Raw genomic sequence first — 18,138 nt, 5'->3', positions numbered from 1 at the left:
CGAAACACTGGGCCGCCTGCAGCGGAGCGTGCGAACTTAACCACTCGGCCACGGGGCCAGCCCCAGGTTTTATTTTTGTTTCTCTTGGAATGCATTACATTTTTCCAAAGTGTGATGAAATTAACCCTTGAAGAAACCCGATCTATCTCATTACTATCTTATATCTGTAAAATTCTCTACAAACTGCTTTTACAGTAAAAGTTGAGTAAGTTTCCAAAGAATCAGCTGTTGGTAAAGAAGGGTGTCTTTGCATTCCCTCTTAAACAGGAAGAGCTAGCTAGGATAATTTATTTACATCCTACGGACTTTGCTGCTAAGGTTAACAGAGCTAAAAAAAAAAAAAAGTCCCAAGCAAGTGTGCCAATCCTGAAACACCATGTTCTAGCTAAAGGGACTTAATTTCCCCACACGTGGTCCACACTCACCTCTGTCCCTGCTGTGGGTTGTGCCTTTCCCCTCTCTGTCCATGAAATCCTACCTCAGATGCAACCATGTCCATCTACCCACCCAAAGTCTCTTCCTCCCTTGTCAGCTAGTAAATTCTTCCTCGCTCACATGCTTGCTCTCCTTTGCCTGATTACATGCTCTTCGAGGAAGGAACTGATCTGACCTTCGCAGGGGCCTTTGATTGCTCATCAAAGGCACTCAGTATTTTGAATAAAAGAGGAAACCCCTCAAAGACCAAAGCATATTAAAGAATTGCTCAAATACAACTTAACTTTAACATTTTATTTTGTGTAAAAAAGGGCAAATTTAGTGAATTATTTTCATCTTGTACACAAAGTTATAATTTTAATGCTTTTCACATCCATGCTGAAAATTTGCCATTTGGTAAAAATGAAAGGAACATAAAGTTCTCTGAAGGAATTTTTCACGCCATTATATACACTTCATGAGAAAGTTTCAAATACTTTCTCAATGATCACAAGTTACCAAGAAAATAAAAGATTAAATTTGTACAGATATTGATCTATATATCAAATACATACAGAAATGATGTAAAAACCTTATGCAGTTTACTTTGACCTCTGTCCTCAAAAGATTTGCCCAGGGACAGATGCTTTTCTTTTGTACAAATGATTGTGGCTTTATTTAAAATATGAAAATCAAAGGAAGAAACCCAGTTTAATCACAGTATTTTTAAAATCCCTTCCCAATAGTAAAGGATCATTACCAAATATATAGCACCATAATACAAATATTGATGGGAGAGGGTATTCACATCACGCAAAATTAATAATAATAAAAACAAACAAACACTGAAAACCCGTGTTAGTATCCGTAGAAGAAGTTGTTGATAACAGCTTTAGCTTTCCTCATACACAGCAAGGAAAAGGTTAAAGAGTTTAAACTACGAAAAATCTCCAAATAATCCTAACGGGAAAAAAATCAAAACAAACCCAAGGTCAGCAGTACACTTAGAACCGGAGAAGAGCAGGGGGCTATTGAGTTGTACAATTGGAGTTATGGCTAAGACGTACATCTCCTCTGCAGTAACTTCTGTTCTGTTCAGCAGCAGGAGGAGCTGGAGTCTGAACAATGAAGAGGGCTTCAGATTGTGTTTAGACTGGAGGAAGTCCTTACCAACCTTTAACTGGTGGTCATGGGATCGAGACAGGAAACACTCTATGAACAGATGGGAAATCTGGAAACTCTCAGAGCCTGGTTTTGCTACAGAACTGGAAGCTTATAAAACCTGGCTACAAATGAGCATTTCACAGAACTAATTACCAGGCTCCAAGTCAAATCCCTCCTGGTTTATTCAGTTCCCCAGAGAGCCTTTCGGCCCAAAGCATTGGTAGGCACGCCATACAACTGGCTTCTTGTGCCCATGTCATGAAATCAGAGTCCTGGGTTTAGTTCAATGAGCCTGAGAATAAAGATTGTTGTAACCTTTGCTTTGGAAGTCTTCTAGGCTTGAAGTTTATGGGAAGATTCTTACAAGTTAAAGATTTGGGAAGTGTGAGGATGTCACATTTACAGTAGGTCCCTCTCAGTAATATTGTTTAAGATAAATATCCAGTAATTTAACAGCTGAGTTCACATATATTTGACACATGAGAATCAACTTGGCGTTGATATAATCTGCATTTATGCCCCTAAAGAGTCAGTATTAAGAAATGTTGACATGCGATTCCATACATTCTTACACTATAAAGTAACAAATTTTACTTCCAGTAGCAACTACAAAACCTTATGTTATTAACCCCTCTTGCATAGAATGAGGTAAACCTGTGCGTATTACCAATGCTATTATTCCCAAAAGTAGAGCAATATTTTAGAAAATAAATTGCTGGTTTTTAACGTTCTATGCATTTTAAAATTCAAACAAAAATCTTACCTAAAATGGTCTCCTGGGGCTTTCCATGAACATTTTTTAAAGCATTCCATAGGCTGAAGGACTGTAGAGGTTAATCATTTTGATTAATTTCTAATTAGCCCTCCCTATATTCCAGAGGAGATGGTCAATATTACCACTCTGAAGAGGCCAGGCTAAGACCCAGAAGCACTTCGAGAACAGATGCAATTAATTCCTGAGAGTTTAGTTTATGAACCTCACTGGTAAACGCTAGAGCTCTCATTCAGTCACAACTCAGAAAGTTAGAAAATGCAGAGAACAAACCTTTCACCAATTTATCCTTCTATCTTTGTTTTTAAAGGAAGCCATGTGAATTTCAAAATAGGGAATGTTCAAAATGGTCCAAATTGGTTATTACTGTTAAAATTAATTCTGAATACAATCAAAGACAATTCATACTATATATATATAGTATTCCATATATATATATATATATGGAATTTTAAGAAAATTAAATTCTCTTTGAAATTAGTTTTCTAACAAATCCAGGATAGTTAAAAGCAAAGCTGGAATGATTTTGAAATTGAAACTTATTTTGCCTTTAAACAACTGTTCATTTGATTCTTGTGGTAATACAGAACATCTGTTTCGGGGTGTGGTTCTATCAAGTATTATCTCACAGTCTGAGGGAAATGGCAGAGAACTGATCAGAATCCCGTTTGTGGGGTATTTTTTGGTAAGGAAAATAAAATAAACTTAGGACAATATTGCATTTTGCCCCAACCCCTCACTATGTAGACTGAGATCCTATGTATCTTGTCAACCATTCCAGTTTAACACTTTAGTGTTAGGATAATTTTAATCATTTTTTTAATTAAAAGAGAACATATAAAAGTATCCAGAGTTCTTCCAGTTTCATATAGAACTCCAAATACATTTTCACAGAATGAAAAACATTTCTGTACAAACATTTAAAATGGGCTGCAAGAAAGGCGAACAAGCAGAAGTGACTACCCCTTCGTGACCTCTGTGGTGAAGAACCCTGCAGGAGGGTTCATTGCATATTTCTGCAGCAAAGGAAGCTGGAGATGTGACTGGCCTAACTTTGAAAATCCCAAAATCTCCCAACAGGTACCAAGAAGGTTCATTTGTAATGACAGTTCATTTGCATTTACAACTATATCCTTCTTAAATCATTTCCTTCAATCCTGCTACCTAAACTTTAATCTTACCAAAAAAGTTAGAATTTCAGTTCTTGTTAACAATGCACATAAATCCAAACTTGGAAAATATTACAAAATTCTTTCAAAAGCTTCAAATACAACACAAAAATTGTCCATCTTTATAAATTGAAAAATTTCCCCCCACGACTAAAATAGTTTCCCCACCCACCTGAAAAATCTGGAACTGAAATTTTCTATGTTTAGCAAAATGTCCCAGTGGAGTAGCCGCGCTGCACAGCTGGATCGATTAGAAATCAGTCCTGTGTAAAAGGCGTCCCCTCCCGCCCGCAGGTTCTGAGCCATCTCATGGCTCTTGCTTGATGTAGAAGTTGGCAGAGCCATTGCTTTCCTGATCAGAGGCTCCTTGCAGGAAATTATAATCCTCTCCGTCTATCAACTCCTCCTTCAGCTGCAATGTGGTCACTGCGTGGAAGAGAGAAAGAGTTGATAAGCCTCGCTGGCATATTCACATTGCTCTTAATCTTCACATTCGTCCAGCCTCACAGTTAATAAGACGACTTCTTTTCTTTAATAACTCTTAAAATTACCCCCCTGAAGTATGAGCATTTAATTAATTTTAATTTTCAAAGTATATCAGCAGTCAAAGAAAGACCCAAAAAGGAATAATACTGCATCCTGGACACTGCACGATGAACATCTTCAATGAAATGCTCAAGGCAACAGTGCTCACTAATCTGACTAATTCGAATTGTTCTTATGATCAAGTATTCACTTTTATGTCAATGTCTATACAAACAATGACATATTTCTTGCATGGTTCTGCATTATAATATTTAATAAGTAACAATGCCATAAATATGACTTTAATATAATGCTATTATCATCTCCAAGGAGTACCTTTATTAAAAAGACTCCCTGCAGGAAAAAGGTATAAATCTGATATTAAATAATATTAAAATATTATAAACAGTATAAAAGGTTATCTATAATATGAATATTACTTACATAAATTAATATAGTTATAAAAATAACAAATCTGAGATTAGATAAATACCTATATTAAAAGTAAAATCATGGAAAACTTCAGTAATCACTTTAGGCAAAATAAAAATTTATTGACATCATCAACATGAAATCATTGGTGCAAAATGGCTAATATTACCAATGGGATCACATAACAGAGGTACTGCCTGAGTTCTTATCTGATGACTTCTTTTTATTTTTTATTTTGCTGAGGAAGATTCACCTTGGGCTAACATCTGTTGCCAATCTTCCTCTTTTTTGCTTGAGGAAGATTCGCCCTGAGCTAACATCTGTGCCAATCTTCCTCTATTTTTACGTGGGTTGCCACCTCAGTATGGCCTCTGATGAGTGGTGTAGGTTTGGGCCCAGGAACCAAAGTGGAGTGCACTGAACTTAACCACTAGGCCACTGGGGCTGGCCCTGATGACTTCTTTTTAATGAAAACAAACCAACAGTATAAGCAGTCCTCAATGTATGAATAGGTCACGTTCCCAAATGTCTTTATTTCTACACACAACTGTTTTTCAGTTTCCAATATTTTCAGTTGGGTTTTGGTTTCTGTGTAGCCACTAAAGTCACAGAAGCCAGAATTCCTAGTGACCAGAGGGCCCTTTCTAACACCTGGGCAAAGATGAAGAGAAAGAAGAATTTTTTCTTTGCTAGGCTCAACACTGGTCTTAGACAAAAATTTTAGGCCTAGTTTAATTCTGAGATTTTCTGTCTCTTTTTACAAACCCCTCTTGTTATTGCCCCTCAACACAACTACCCAGGAACTTCAGAGGGCCCTAAATCCTTTCCCTGAAGCCTACCCTCCACCTCCTACAGAGCTCCTCCAAAAAATTCATCACTACTCTTCTAAGGAAAATGATCTCAGCTAGGTGTTTAAAACTGGGCTTACTAACTACCACCCTCTCAGAGATGTGTTTGGTTACTGTTTAACCAAAATTGAGTTGGTGAAGTTTCAAATAATGTAAAGAATGGGTGATCTGGAATGCTAACACACTCACTGGAATCTAATCCCACGGTGAGAAGTGCTGACGTTCTTCTCCAACTTTTCAGCCCACACAGGTCTGCTAAAGCAGAGGTCACAAACTCTGCTTCCCCCCTCACCTGTGCCCTATGGTTCTTTTAAAATTTGATGGGATATTTTGAAACAAGAGATTTCAGATAAAAAACTGAAAAGTAGGGAGACTTGGCCACATGAGACTAGCATTCTTGAAGGGCTGTGACCAGTGGGAATGGACTGGCTGCTACATGTTTTATCTGGGCAGCCTGAGGCCTCCTTCCGCCAGTGCTGGCCACAGGTAGGTACGGACGTGCATACAAGGTGTGACTCACACTCTTGCTGGTTGTGTCGCTCACTGAGGTAACCCTCTTGCTTCCTGAAGACACTGGCTCCAAATAAAAGGTAAGAGTTTTTTCTTCCATGATGGATCTTTTCATTATAATTAGTGAGAGGATGCACACAGTTGGCCCTCCATATCCGCGGGTTCCACATCTGCAGATAAGAAGGGCTGACTATGGGATTTGAGCATCCTTGAATTTTAGTATCCAAGGGGGGTCCTGGAACCAAGCCCCCATGGATATCAAGGGATGATTATATGTGGAATGTAAATTGGGAACTGCTCATACAGAAAAAAATGTCAATTTACAAGGAGAATTAGGACTCAAAGTATTTAGATGAGTGGTAAACCAATTAAGTTTTCATTGAAGCAGTAACTCGACAGTGTCACCAAGTGCAACAATATTAAAATGGGTACAGCTTTAAAGTCAAATAGTGCAATCACAGAGAAATGCTTCATGTCTTGATTTTAGTTATAAAAGATTAGTTTCAAAAATAATGGTCTTTGACATCTTATTTAGTAATTTACAGAATAATCTTTTGAGAGATGCCAATTCATTTTATTTTACCTTGGTACTTGTTTTGGTAAATGGTGGTAAAAAACTTTAATAGCCCAAAGACAGAAAGGCGAATACACTACGCCTATAATAATAGAAAACAAACCAATCGGGTGGTTGAAAGGTAAAGCCAACAAGACCGTGCGGTTCTTCCTTTCCTGTAATAATCACTGAGTATAAGGAAAATGCTTTTATGGGGAACGACATCTAGTATAGAATGGTTATCCTTCAAATCCAACCAACATGCATTAATAGTTAAGGACATTTGAACAATACCATGAAAATAAACCCATGGAAAAGAAAAAAACCCCAAGTTTCATTAAAGGTGCAGTACCCACAATAAAAGGTTGATTAAAACAACATCTTGTTATATGATGACCAGATGGCTAAACGAATGAGAAAAGAATTACTTCAAGACCAAACATGTTCCATTCAAACGGATGCCTGTTTTCCGTTTTTGAAAGGTAAGCTGAGATTCTACAGCACATCCTGAAGCCGTTCGCATTTACTGTTAACAACCAATTTCTGGATTATGCTTCTACTTGTGTTAAAATATGGAAACAATGTGATTAAAAAAAGTAACTCAAGAAAAGGTGAAACATTCACTCAGATGCGTAATGTTTTAATGCAAAGTTTCACTGTTTTCATGGAACCTAAAATAAAACCTAGATGATATCGTCACACTAGTCATCTCTCCTTACCAGGCCTTATTCTCAATGAATGATGGATGAAATAAAATTGATCCTGTGCCTGAATGTCACTTTCTACGCAAATGTATTTTCTTGGCTCCACTTAAGGAAGTCACTTTGCTGACTCGAATCACTAACATTTCAGGAGATAAACTAACGGAAATCAGGTTCCTAGCTAGAAGCCCATCAATAAGAAACTCTCTCAATAGCTAATCAAACTGTACCTTTCAGATAGTTAAGACAGCAACGTGGTCCCTACAGAGTCTCACCAGAGTAAAACCACACCAAGTCTCACAACAGTGCCCCCAGCTCAGACAACTCTCCAGATACTGGTGGGAGAAGGAAGTCACTTAGGCGGCCTGTGGTTTCCATCCTCGAAGTCAAGTTCTGTTTTACATCAATCAGTAACCTCTCACAAAACAGGACATGCCTTCAAAATCAGTCTAATGCTTAAACAAAATACATCTAAAATCTGATAAAAATTCAAATAGATTCAGAGCTCACAATAGCCATAATTAATTACTTAGGTTCAAGAAGACACAGACTATTTCATAAATAACAAGTACAAAAGGGAAAAAAAGAGACAAACCAGAAAAGAAACCGATATGCTCTTTAGATAGATTTGAAGGTTTTTCCATTAAAGAGCAGAGAAACTTGGATTTGCAGTCCTAATCTTTTACACAAAAGAAGTACTGTGATTTCCTCTGGATATAAGGATATCAGAGTGATCTTCAGAGAAAGCGACTGGGAAGGGTCAAGATGACCAATACACTATTAGGGAGGCAAAGTTAAAGAACACATCCAAAAATGGCACAAAACCCCAAAAAACCAAAAAGGGCCGATGATAACTTCAGGTGCAAAAATATTAGCAAACAGTCAAATGAGAAGAAACAGAGCTAGGTAGGCACTAAGTCCCATCAGGGTTTTCAACAAACAGAAGACATTTTAAAGAATGCTGCTTAGATAAAAACAATTTAGTTTAAAAGCAATAGTTAGGATACGGCAAAATATATGTTAAGGAAGGTACAACTTTGACTTTGAAGCTATCCGATCTGCACTCACGTCTATAGTTCATCATGCGCAAGTGAAACTTTCTGACGTCCTATACTAATACGTTTCTTCTTAACAATTACAAAGGGCAAAACCATTTGCAGTCTTCCTTACAATCTACTAGCTTGGCCTAACCAATCAAACTCAAATTAAATGTCATTAACCTAATTAATCACTGTACACACATAAACATGAAATTATGGAAATTTCATTCAAATTCAACAACAGAATTATACAGGTATTTTATTTCCAACTCCTATTATTCAAGTTGATATTACTCAACTAAGATTGTGGTAAATGTTACTACCAGAACCAAAATTACACTGGAACACAAAACACATCCTTTTTAATGAATGAGACACTCTGGAATGCTATGAACAAAGCTTCATCTTTGGATCTGATTAATCAAGTTGATCCCTAATGGCGCGTTTCTCCCCCAGTCAAGTTACAAAGAATTCTGCAATGAAAAATGTTCAACTATTTTAATGAAACCATGAAATAATACAAGTTGTTTCACAACTCTATCAACTGAAATTATAGCTTTACCATATTTTGAAGCTCACAATTGGTTTCTAACAATATAAAATCCTTCCCTCATGATTCATCCTAGTGAAGTGATTACCAAGGACTAGTGAAAATGAATTTTTTAGTTGAAAGAAAAAGAAAATTTAATGAGTCAGCGTCTGTCATGACAGACCATGCTTTGTCTCCCACCACCCTGTCCAGACCTTCACCCTCTGTGGTACCTGAGGTGCTGATGGGACTAATTACCTGTTTTGAGGCTGGGACTGAACTCTCGGCTAGTGCTGGGAGGTGGGAAGGCCTCCGGGGCTGTCTGTGCTGGAAGGGTTCGATATGGAGGAGGAGTCAACTCTTCGTCACCAGAGAAGCTCCTCCGCACCCCACCTGTCATGGGCAGGCTTGACAAACTGACAGGCTTCTTCCCAATTGGCATCTTCCTCTCTAAATATCAAGTCAAACTAAAGTAAGCTTTTACTTACATGCGTGGTAAGAAAAGTGCATTATCTAAAGTAGGAGAGGTTGTGTTGCATAGGATACTCTGAGAAGAGAACCAACTATGCAAGGTTTGTATTTCTGAAAGACAGGGGTGAGTGACTGTGTGTTTGGGTGTGTGTGCAGGAGTGGATGATGGGGAAGATTATTTCTAGTCCCCGAGTCTGGTAATCCTAGGTCCTGACTCTCAAATAAATTTAAAACAAAACAAAGCAAAATGAACTACAGAGAGCATTTAGTGCGGAGAATAGAATAGCTGGCTAATTTCCTTCAAGAAAATTTTAGCTTCAGGAAGGTTGAAAATCCAATGGAAGAGAGAGAGGGTTTTAAAACCCTACTTGTAGGTAGCATTTCATTGCCCATATAAAGCCAAACACTGGCCTTCAGGGAGAAATCAGTTTAATAAATGTATTACCTGGGTGACAGGTACTGATAGGAAATGTGCTCCCCTAACTTTAGTTTTATAATCCACTCCTTTAGAAAGCACTTATAATTCTTATTCTGAAAAGCATTTTTAAAATTTAAAGCTTGTTGCCTGCAAGTTCTTAATCTAACGTCTTTTGAAACACCCTCTTGTTATAGTTCATAAGCAAACAGAAGCCTTTGAAGAAATACAATGCTTTCAGCACCAAGAAAAAGAATACTCCAAACTTTGCAAATATGAACCACCAAGCATACTGCATGAATCAGGTTGAAAGCTGAAGGATACTTACATATCCTTGGACTATAAATTACATCTCTTTTCTTCCAGAGTAGACAAATGACCCAGGCAAGAGCAATCAGAAATTATGCTTTGCAAAAACAGGACTAAAAGATAAATCTAAGTCAGACAGTATTCCTATGTAAAACAATCTGGAAACCAAGCTACTAGTGAGTACATATTCAACTCTCAACTGCGAGACCAAAATCATGTGTAGCAATCACTGAGACTTTTTCTAATGTACTATACACTGAGAAGTAAAAATGCAAGGAGAATCTCGACTTCTCTAGTACTCACTAAAATAGCCCCTGAAGATGGTACGGAAATTAGTGCTGGCTTTCCTGTTCTAGAAATTTCTGCTCTAAAATGACTAATCCTTGAGAAAAAAGGCTTTCGAAATTGGACAGATCACATGCACACAACAGTCTATATCATCCTCTTGGCAGAACATTCCTTTTACTTTTCAAAAGCACTCACTATGCCTTTACAGCATGAACACAGCTCAGCGGAAAACAAGCTAAAACAATGAAGCCAATCAACCGTCTACGTCTGTAAGAAAGGAGTATACCAAAGAACACACTGACGGATGACTTTCGGCACAAAAAGACCAAAGAGCTATAAGATGAAACAACAGGGCCAGCATGTAATCCCCTGTAGGCAAACTTAAAAACAGATAAAGGTTTGGTGGCCTATCTGCCATTGATATAAATCTGCAAGCAATGACTTAGGTTTCTGGACCCCAAATTCTTTCATATTTGGGTAAGTTTTGTGGGAAAAATGTCTACCTAATAAACCATCAGCTGAGTAATATATAAAAAAATAAACGGAGTAGACAGTACCCCTACAATGAAGACTGCTTCTTCTTCAACCACTATAATTCCTTATTCTCAATTCCAAAATTCAAAGACTTTTGGGAAACTTCAGCAAAACCAGACCTCACTTGGTGATACTATTTATAATCTTTATTTGACCCATTCAATGTAAATATTTATATATAGTTCGCTTCAGAAAATGCTCCAGAGTCTTCGAGGGGTGTTCCATAATATATGCTACACGGATTGTACTTCTTTTCTGAAATCTGAAAAATTCTAATTCTGAACACATCTGGCCCCAGTGGTTTTTAATAAGGGACTGTGGGTCCATAGTTCTCTTCCTTTCTATGTCCAAAGGACAATTTAAAGAGATGATGTCATTATATTAAGAGCTATTACAATGGTACTATTAAAGAACACATTACATTTATAGCTAAATTCATTTTTCCAGGTAATCCAGAAATCTGGTAATGTTAAACATCACTAAAAACTAAGGGTACTGATATTATCACTTCATTAATTTCATATTTCTTCCCTTGTCCCTAGCACATTAATTTAGAATCATTAGACCCCATAAGCCAGAAACAAACCCTGCAAGAGTCACACTAAGGGAAGCATGTGAATATTCAATACTCAGAAATTAGTTCCAAAATGTATACATCATATAGCCACTAATAAAATACATTCATAATTCACTATCTTGGAAAGAAAACCCTGAAATCTCAAAGTCTTGTCCAACAGAAAGTGAGAAGACAGGCTAAAGCAGCCTATGCTAGTCAACCTTACAGAAAGCTTAGTCATCATGTCTGCTAAGATTAGTCAGTGACCAAGTTCCCATGTGAATTCTCCTAATCATTTCAGATAAATGGGAACTCGCTTTGATCTGCCTGGTCTGGCAATGCTCTCCACAGTTCTTTTAGGTGACTATCAAACCTGGCAAGCAGCTAGTAGGAAAAATCATTCTGAGCCTATGAGAGGCTTAGGCCCATAACATGAAAGGGGGTGCGAGACCGGCCCGAAGGGTATCACTGTTGTGAGGCTGACTTGGGTTTCCCACTCGGAGGAAACTAAAGCACCAGCACAGGGGCTGGGAGAGGTTTTCAGTTCCCCAGTGAGAAAATGATCAACAGATAACTATATTCAGAAAGGCAAGGGGATATTTAATTCTGTGTGCTGCTTCCATCTCTTGGTTGTTAATGAGAGATTAGCACTTATTTGAACATATGGCAAATCAGCCGGAAAAATCTGTTTTAGTTCTCAAATGCACTGTTTACTTTGAAAAAATCTTCATATAAAAATAATCTTATCTCAGAAGGAAATATTCCCTAAGTTTCCTAAGAGAAAAAACTGTGGCTTTTGATGGTAAGGAAAAAAGATTTTAAAGAATCAAATAGAGCTGTCAATATATTTAATGTTATTTTAGCTATTAATGCCAATAATCATTCATTGTAAGGTAAAATATAATATAGAAAGCATATTTAGAAAAGTTTTCTGAGCCTGACTTTGTTAGCCATCAACTTGAATTTCTTAGAAGTAACATTCTAGAGAGTTTTTATATATAAGAAGGATAGGGTTATTAGGCTCTGAGTCTACTGTAAGCATCAAGCATCTGCTTTTTAAATTTGTTTAATAAAAAAGGTTTTAAAAAAAGAATTTACATATTCTTTTACATATTACCTTGAGAATCATTTATAGACTGTTCTTTACCGTATGTGTTAAATATTATGGTGATCATTTTTCCTGTCAATCAGAATATAAGCATTTCTCATTACTGAAAAGGTTTGCCTTTTATGGCATACTGCACCTTTAAGCATAATACCTAACGCACAGTCATCAGCTCTCACAAGGGATATCATTTTCTGTGCGAGAATACCGTGACCCCAATCGGTTAGCAACTTAGGAAATGTATTAAACACCACGTGGTGACCCACTTTTCTTATGTCCTTTGTACTGCTGGGACTTAGCCTTTTTCTTCTGTTTTGATGAACCTGACTGGCTTTCTCTTGATGCTGAAAAATAAAAGGGAAAATTGGTACCAGATAACTGCTTACAACTCTAGACACAACTTAGATGAGCTATTTTTACCAAGACCACTATGCTTACAGAAGTACATGATACTGTGAAAACAAGGGTACTTGCTCCTGCAAAACCATACACCTCAGTACCAGACAGAATGCACTATTGATTCATAAGTACTTATATACCAATACATTTTTAGCCTTTAATTTTAAGCTCATTAAAATAAGTCTAATTTGGTGAGTGCTCTTACTGTTGTGTTTCTATAGTCATTATGTAACTGACTATTGAGTTCACACTGCCATGGTACACAGGGTCTCATTCTGTGATATTGTTGTTGAGTCTTAAGATCTTACCTGGCAACCAATCAGACATAGGTATATTCTTGTCCTGTGAGCTCACAAGATGATTTATGTGAGACAGTCCTCTGGAGAATTGCTGATTTTTACAAAAGGACACCTTTTCTGTATACCAACTTACACTGTGATGCTGGAGGCTGTAGCTGATATCCAGTTAATTGACACCACCCTACAGGATAGAGGTCAGGGGACTCACAGTCTACCCACTGATCATACTCTTCTTCCCATCCATCAAAATGTATCCTCAAGAGACGGTGAATAATTCGAGTTACTGTGGCTACACATATTAATCGTGGCTCCATGAGATCTACTGCTTCTAGTTTCATTCCTACACGAAATCCGTGATTTGGAACATCCTGACATGGAGAAGCAAAACATTAGCAACGGTGAAAAGAAGAATGCATATCTCCACTATCACTAAGAAAGAAAAAAATAAGCAATGTAACTAAATTATGTAACAAACCAAAAAATACCAAATAATTCTTTAATAACTGAAACATATAAGGTGAAGCACTTAAAAACTAGTTAGGAAATGTATTCATTTCTATTTTACTCAGATTAAAAAGGAAACAAAGTGTGAAAACAAGCTTCAATTCCTAGGTAAATACTTACATTGCTTTATTACTATATATTTGCTTATATTAATGTCCATTAAGAAATTCTAATATAAGACAAAGACATTTTGATCAACAATTTGCCTTTGTGAGGCATCAAAAAAAATTCCATATGATTATTATGATATAATTTAAATTTACCTTATTAAATAGTTTTACTGGTGCTGCAATGGAGCCAGTTTCCCTGAGGTAGTCAAACCATTTAAAAGGAAGTTTTGTATAACCTGGAACACACAACTGGTTTAAGTAGCAGTTCACTTAAAATTAGCATAAAATTAAAATGTAGGTTAAAAAAAGTGAGTACAGACGAAATCTCAGATTTTAGGTTATATGATAAACTTTTAACTCAAGCTCTAGTACCGTTGAGTGCAATAACTTCTCGATGTTATAAGGATTTCCCATTTTTAGACAGACACAGGTGTACCAACTAGTCCTAATGCATAAGCGACTCTCCTCTCCTCTGTCTACCACAAGAATGATAGACTTTCTTTTTCCAACCCCTGGTTTAGAATAGTCTAGTATTTTACATTTTGCAGTGATATTTTTCTTCTTTGCATGAAAGAAAACTGGCTGGGCAAATACTATTTTTATAGACCTTTTAGCTTCTCCCCATTCTTTTCTTAAGAGAAAAACTCAAGGCTGAGATATTGAAATTAGGAAAGTCACAGGTTAAGCCATGAGAGCTATTTAAGGGTATGCCTTCTTTTAAAAAGCCACATGGTAATCTGAAGATGTAAACTTGCTTTCCCCTCAAAGGCTAAAATATCTGTTTTTACAAAAAGTTTATGTATGCAACAGCTCATTAAGCCTACGCCATCATTTCGAAAGAGCTTAAAAATACCAATTCATATTATAAAATGCACAGATGCTTAGGAAAAATTCTATACAAATGTAGTTTATTAAGGCTAGCTGAAATACAGTGCTCTATGTTTTTAGAACATATGTTTATATACACATAAATGGGTATGTTTATATATACATATAGACACATATATATCCACACCAACAAGAAATCTAGGGCTTTGTTAAATGTTGTAAACAGATACCATGTAAAAAGAAAACAAGGATGAAAACCCAGTATATATATACATTAGGATGAAGTACCTCTGGGTGGAGTAAGTTCAATCATGTTAATTTCACAGAAACCAACAGGGAAAATAGAAGGAGAGGTTGCATGATAACAGAACCAGTCAGATCCATCTGCTGCTTCTGAGCCATCGATCCCAATCATCAGGAATCCATCAGCCAGCACCTTTTAAATTAAGAGAATTCCAAGTATTTGAAATTAGACATCGCTATTATAAAAATGATCCTTTAAGTTGACGTTCTAAAAGAAAGGAAAATCTATTACATAAAGGTCTCTTAAAAGTGAAAAATGCTTCTTTATCGAATTATTTTAAATAATGGAAATTAAAACAAAAAATCTATTAAATTAGTAAATTCTAGTGTGTACAAGAAACAAAAGCAGGGTTACAGAGAAGCCACTGCAGAGGTCTAGGAACGAGTGCCTGTGCCCACAGCTAAGGCTGCCGGCTGCCTGCTGCTGTGGCTTCAGGAAATTGGGCTGAGTGCTCTGCTCTTTTATAATTTCACTATCTAGCCTTAGCGAGGCTCTAAATCCTGCTCAGTAGTAACTTCACTTCTTTCCTTCTCATTTATCACATAGAGTATTTTTCCCAAACCTTTTCCACCTTCTTCAAGCTTCAACTTTACCTGTCTCATTATAGAGATAACCATGCTCCTCCACGACAGAAGCTATGTTAGGGTCCTCACATTCCTTCCTTCACACCTTAGATTGCTGTAAAAAGTAGTCCTTTTCCTGTGCCTCCCCCACACCCACGACAAACTTCTCTGTCGTCCTATTACCACTGGTACCTTGCTTCAAAAACACCATCTCTTGTACTCCAATGTCTCCCAATTTCTATTATATCAACAATACTTAAAAGTATTCTATTTGAAACAGTTCACACTTACAGGAAAGGTACAAGAACAGTACAATGAACTCCTACATACAGCTCACCCGGAGACGCAATTCAAGTTGTATACTATGTAACTCCTTGCAGTCGGATTTCTGTCCTTACCATTGAACTGCTAAATTTGCCAATGATCTCCCAGTTTGTCACATCTGGTGTCTTTTTCCCAACATTTCCCCTCTTCAAACTCCAGCTTCCCTGCAGTATCCGGTATCTGTTGACTATTCTTAACTTCTGGAAACATCTTCTCCTGATTCTCATTACATTACAGCCTAGTGATCAATCTGCTCACCTCTCTGATCATTGCTTACACATTTATTTTGGTGGCTGCCCTTTCACTGCCAACCTTAAGTTTCTGATTTTGGCCTTTTCTTTCTGTCTGGTGATGTCATCCATCCAGGGCTTCAATAATCAATCCTATGCCAACAATTTTTCAAGTTTTATCAGGAGTTTGTCTCCCTTCCAGTGTCCCGAGCCTGCATTCTACCTGCAGGCTGAACATATTATAGTACAGGGCGTCAAACCAACAACTGCTTCTCTTATTCCTTCAAAGGTAATGAATCACCAGGTCCTACAACTTCTCCTAAACATCCAGTCCCTTGGTCCTTGCCATTAACTCTGTCCCCACTATCTTGTTTGATACCATTCCTTTTGGCCTTCCTCTATGGACATCTCTCTCTTACACAGTTTAACCTTCCCTGGGTAGGACCTCTGTTCATGCCAGAAACCTTTACCAACTTACCTTGTTTAACCAAGAAAGCTCAGAGGGCCTGACCAAGCATTCAAAACCTGCACTACCTGTTCCACATTATCTTTCAGTATCTGCCCGCAAGTTCCTTTCTCCTACTTATTTCTACTCTATTGGATATGTACAGTAACTTTCTCTTCAAGCTTAACAGCTTTGCCTAAGACCTCTGGAAAGGACTGCACCCACTCACGTGGCAGTCCTTTCTCCCTTTCTAAAAAGAACTGACTGGACCAAGGTAGCTAACCTTCAGGGGACCAAGCTAAAGACTAGGGTCAGCTATTTAGATTCTCTCTCAGTAATTAGAATGAACAGACACAGAGACTGTTGTCAAGCCATGGGTTGGACCTGGAACTGAAAGGCTGTGATACAGAATAGGGCTAGGGCCCACCATGTGCAGACTGAGTGAGTGAGCAAGACACAATTGAGAAAGAGTAAAGGAAAAGTGGCACAGACTCAGAGTAGAGATGAGATGGGACAAAGAGGCCCCTGAGAGGTGGAGAGACTAACACTGGGTTTATGTCTTTCCAGTTCTCATCTGTGTCCTCGCATGTCTGTGAGACTGCCCACTGTGGAACCATCCTAGAGCTAACTTTAGTGTGTTTCTGTTCCTTATAAACAGAAAGCCTTGCCTAGAATAGCCAATCCAACGGGTGTGATGTGTACTGCATGTGAACTACCTGTCATCCTAAACGTGGCCTGTACTTTCCTATCTTGATGCTTTTGTGCACATTCTCTTCCCATGGCACAGTTTCCTCCTGCATCTCTGCTGGGCCTCATTCTTCCCATCCTTCAAGATGTTTTCAAATATTCTGTCCACTATAGAGCCTTCCCGGCCTCCTCTGAGAGATGTGCTCTCTCCTTTATCTGCAATCCAACAGTACTTTGCACCCTTCTTAAGTCCCAGTGAATCTTGCATTAAACTTATTTTTATACATCTCACCTTGCTCTACGAGACTGTAAGCTTTTTAGAGTCCAAACAAACCTAGCATGGCAAGCATCAACTAAGAACTTCCTGAACGAAGTATGACCTACTCACTGGGTACTTCATCTTCATCGCACACAAGAGACATTCTTTTGAGTCTCCAGGTGATTCTCAAGTACTTCGATGGTTAAGAACCACTGATCCAGAATCTACTTACGTAAAGCTGTAACTTAAATTGTGATGCGCATTTCAACACAGTTTAAAATCTTAAGCCCAAAGAATTTAAAACAGTTATGAAGGCTGCCATGTCCCAGGCACCTACATTCAAGGTCTCACAGTTAGATATGACTGACTCAAATTCTTGTCTTCCTCTGTACCTAACTAGTGATCAGAACCACCTGGAGACACAAAAGAATGTCAACACTAGGGCCCCAACCCAGATGGACTGAATCAGAATACCGGGGTAAGAAGCCTGGTCACCAGCATTTTTTTAAGTTCTCCAGGGGATTTTGTTGCCTGCTGAGAAATGAGAACCACTCTTCTAGATCTTCTCAGAAAAGCAGTTTTAGAAGAGAGGAAAAAGAGAAAAGAATGAAGCGTCACCAAAAGAAAGAAAAAGGCACAAAAAGGAAACACAGGAAACCGAAGATAAACTTGGCTTCCCGACAATTCTGTGCTGGACTAGCTTTGAGCAAGAGGTAACTTAAATAAACGTTGTTCCTCTAACTTAGGATATACTTCTGTAAATAAGGGAGCAGACTCAAGATGACCCTCTGGACAAGAAGCTATAGAAAAGGAGAACCTAGGATATACTTCTGTAAATAAGGGAGCAGACT

At 37.8% G+C, this 18,138-nt stretch overlaps 1 protein-coding gene across 12 annotated transcripts in view; it reads right to left on the bottom strand.

Moving 5' to 3' along the window:
• Nucleotides 1-718: 718 nt before the first annotated feature.
• The window catches only part of MBTD1 (mbt domain containing 1), a 69,229-nt gene continuing 51,809 nt past the window's right edge, over nt 719-18,138 (bottom strand). For 11 of the 12 annotated variants that reach the window (XM_046677239.1, XM_046677240.1, XM_046677237.1 and 8 more), the window contains 5 exons: nt 14,764-14,911; nt 13,801-13,883; nt 13,167-13,401; nt 12,602-12,679; nt 719-3,945 (listed from right to left, as the gene is read on the bottom strand). In XM_046677239.1, coding sequence (XP_046533195.1) covers nt 3,827-3,945; nt 12,602-12,679; nt 13,167-13,401; nt 13,801-13,883; nt 14,764-14,911 — 663 coding nt within the window. In that variant the 3' untranslated portion in view covers nt 719-3,826. Of the gene's footprint in view, nt 3,946-12,601; nt 12,680-13,042; nt 13,402-13,800; nt 13,884-14,763; nt 14,912-18,138 lie in introns of all 12 variants that reach the window. The other variant, XR_006890791.1, reaches the window with a different exon arrangement.

Source organism: Equus quagga, chromosome 11 (assembly GCF_021613505.1).
Source record: "Equus quagga isolate Etosha38 chromosome 11, UCLA_HA_Equagga_1.0, whole genome shotgun sequence".
Taxonomy (NCBI): domain Eukaryota; kingdom Metazoa; phylum Chordata; class Mammalia; order Perissodactyla; family Equidae; genus Equus; species Equus quagga.
This window is presented reverse-complemented; position numbering and strand designations above follow the sequence as displayed.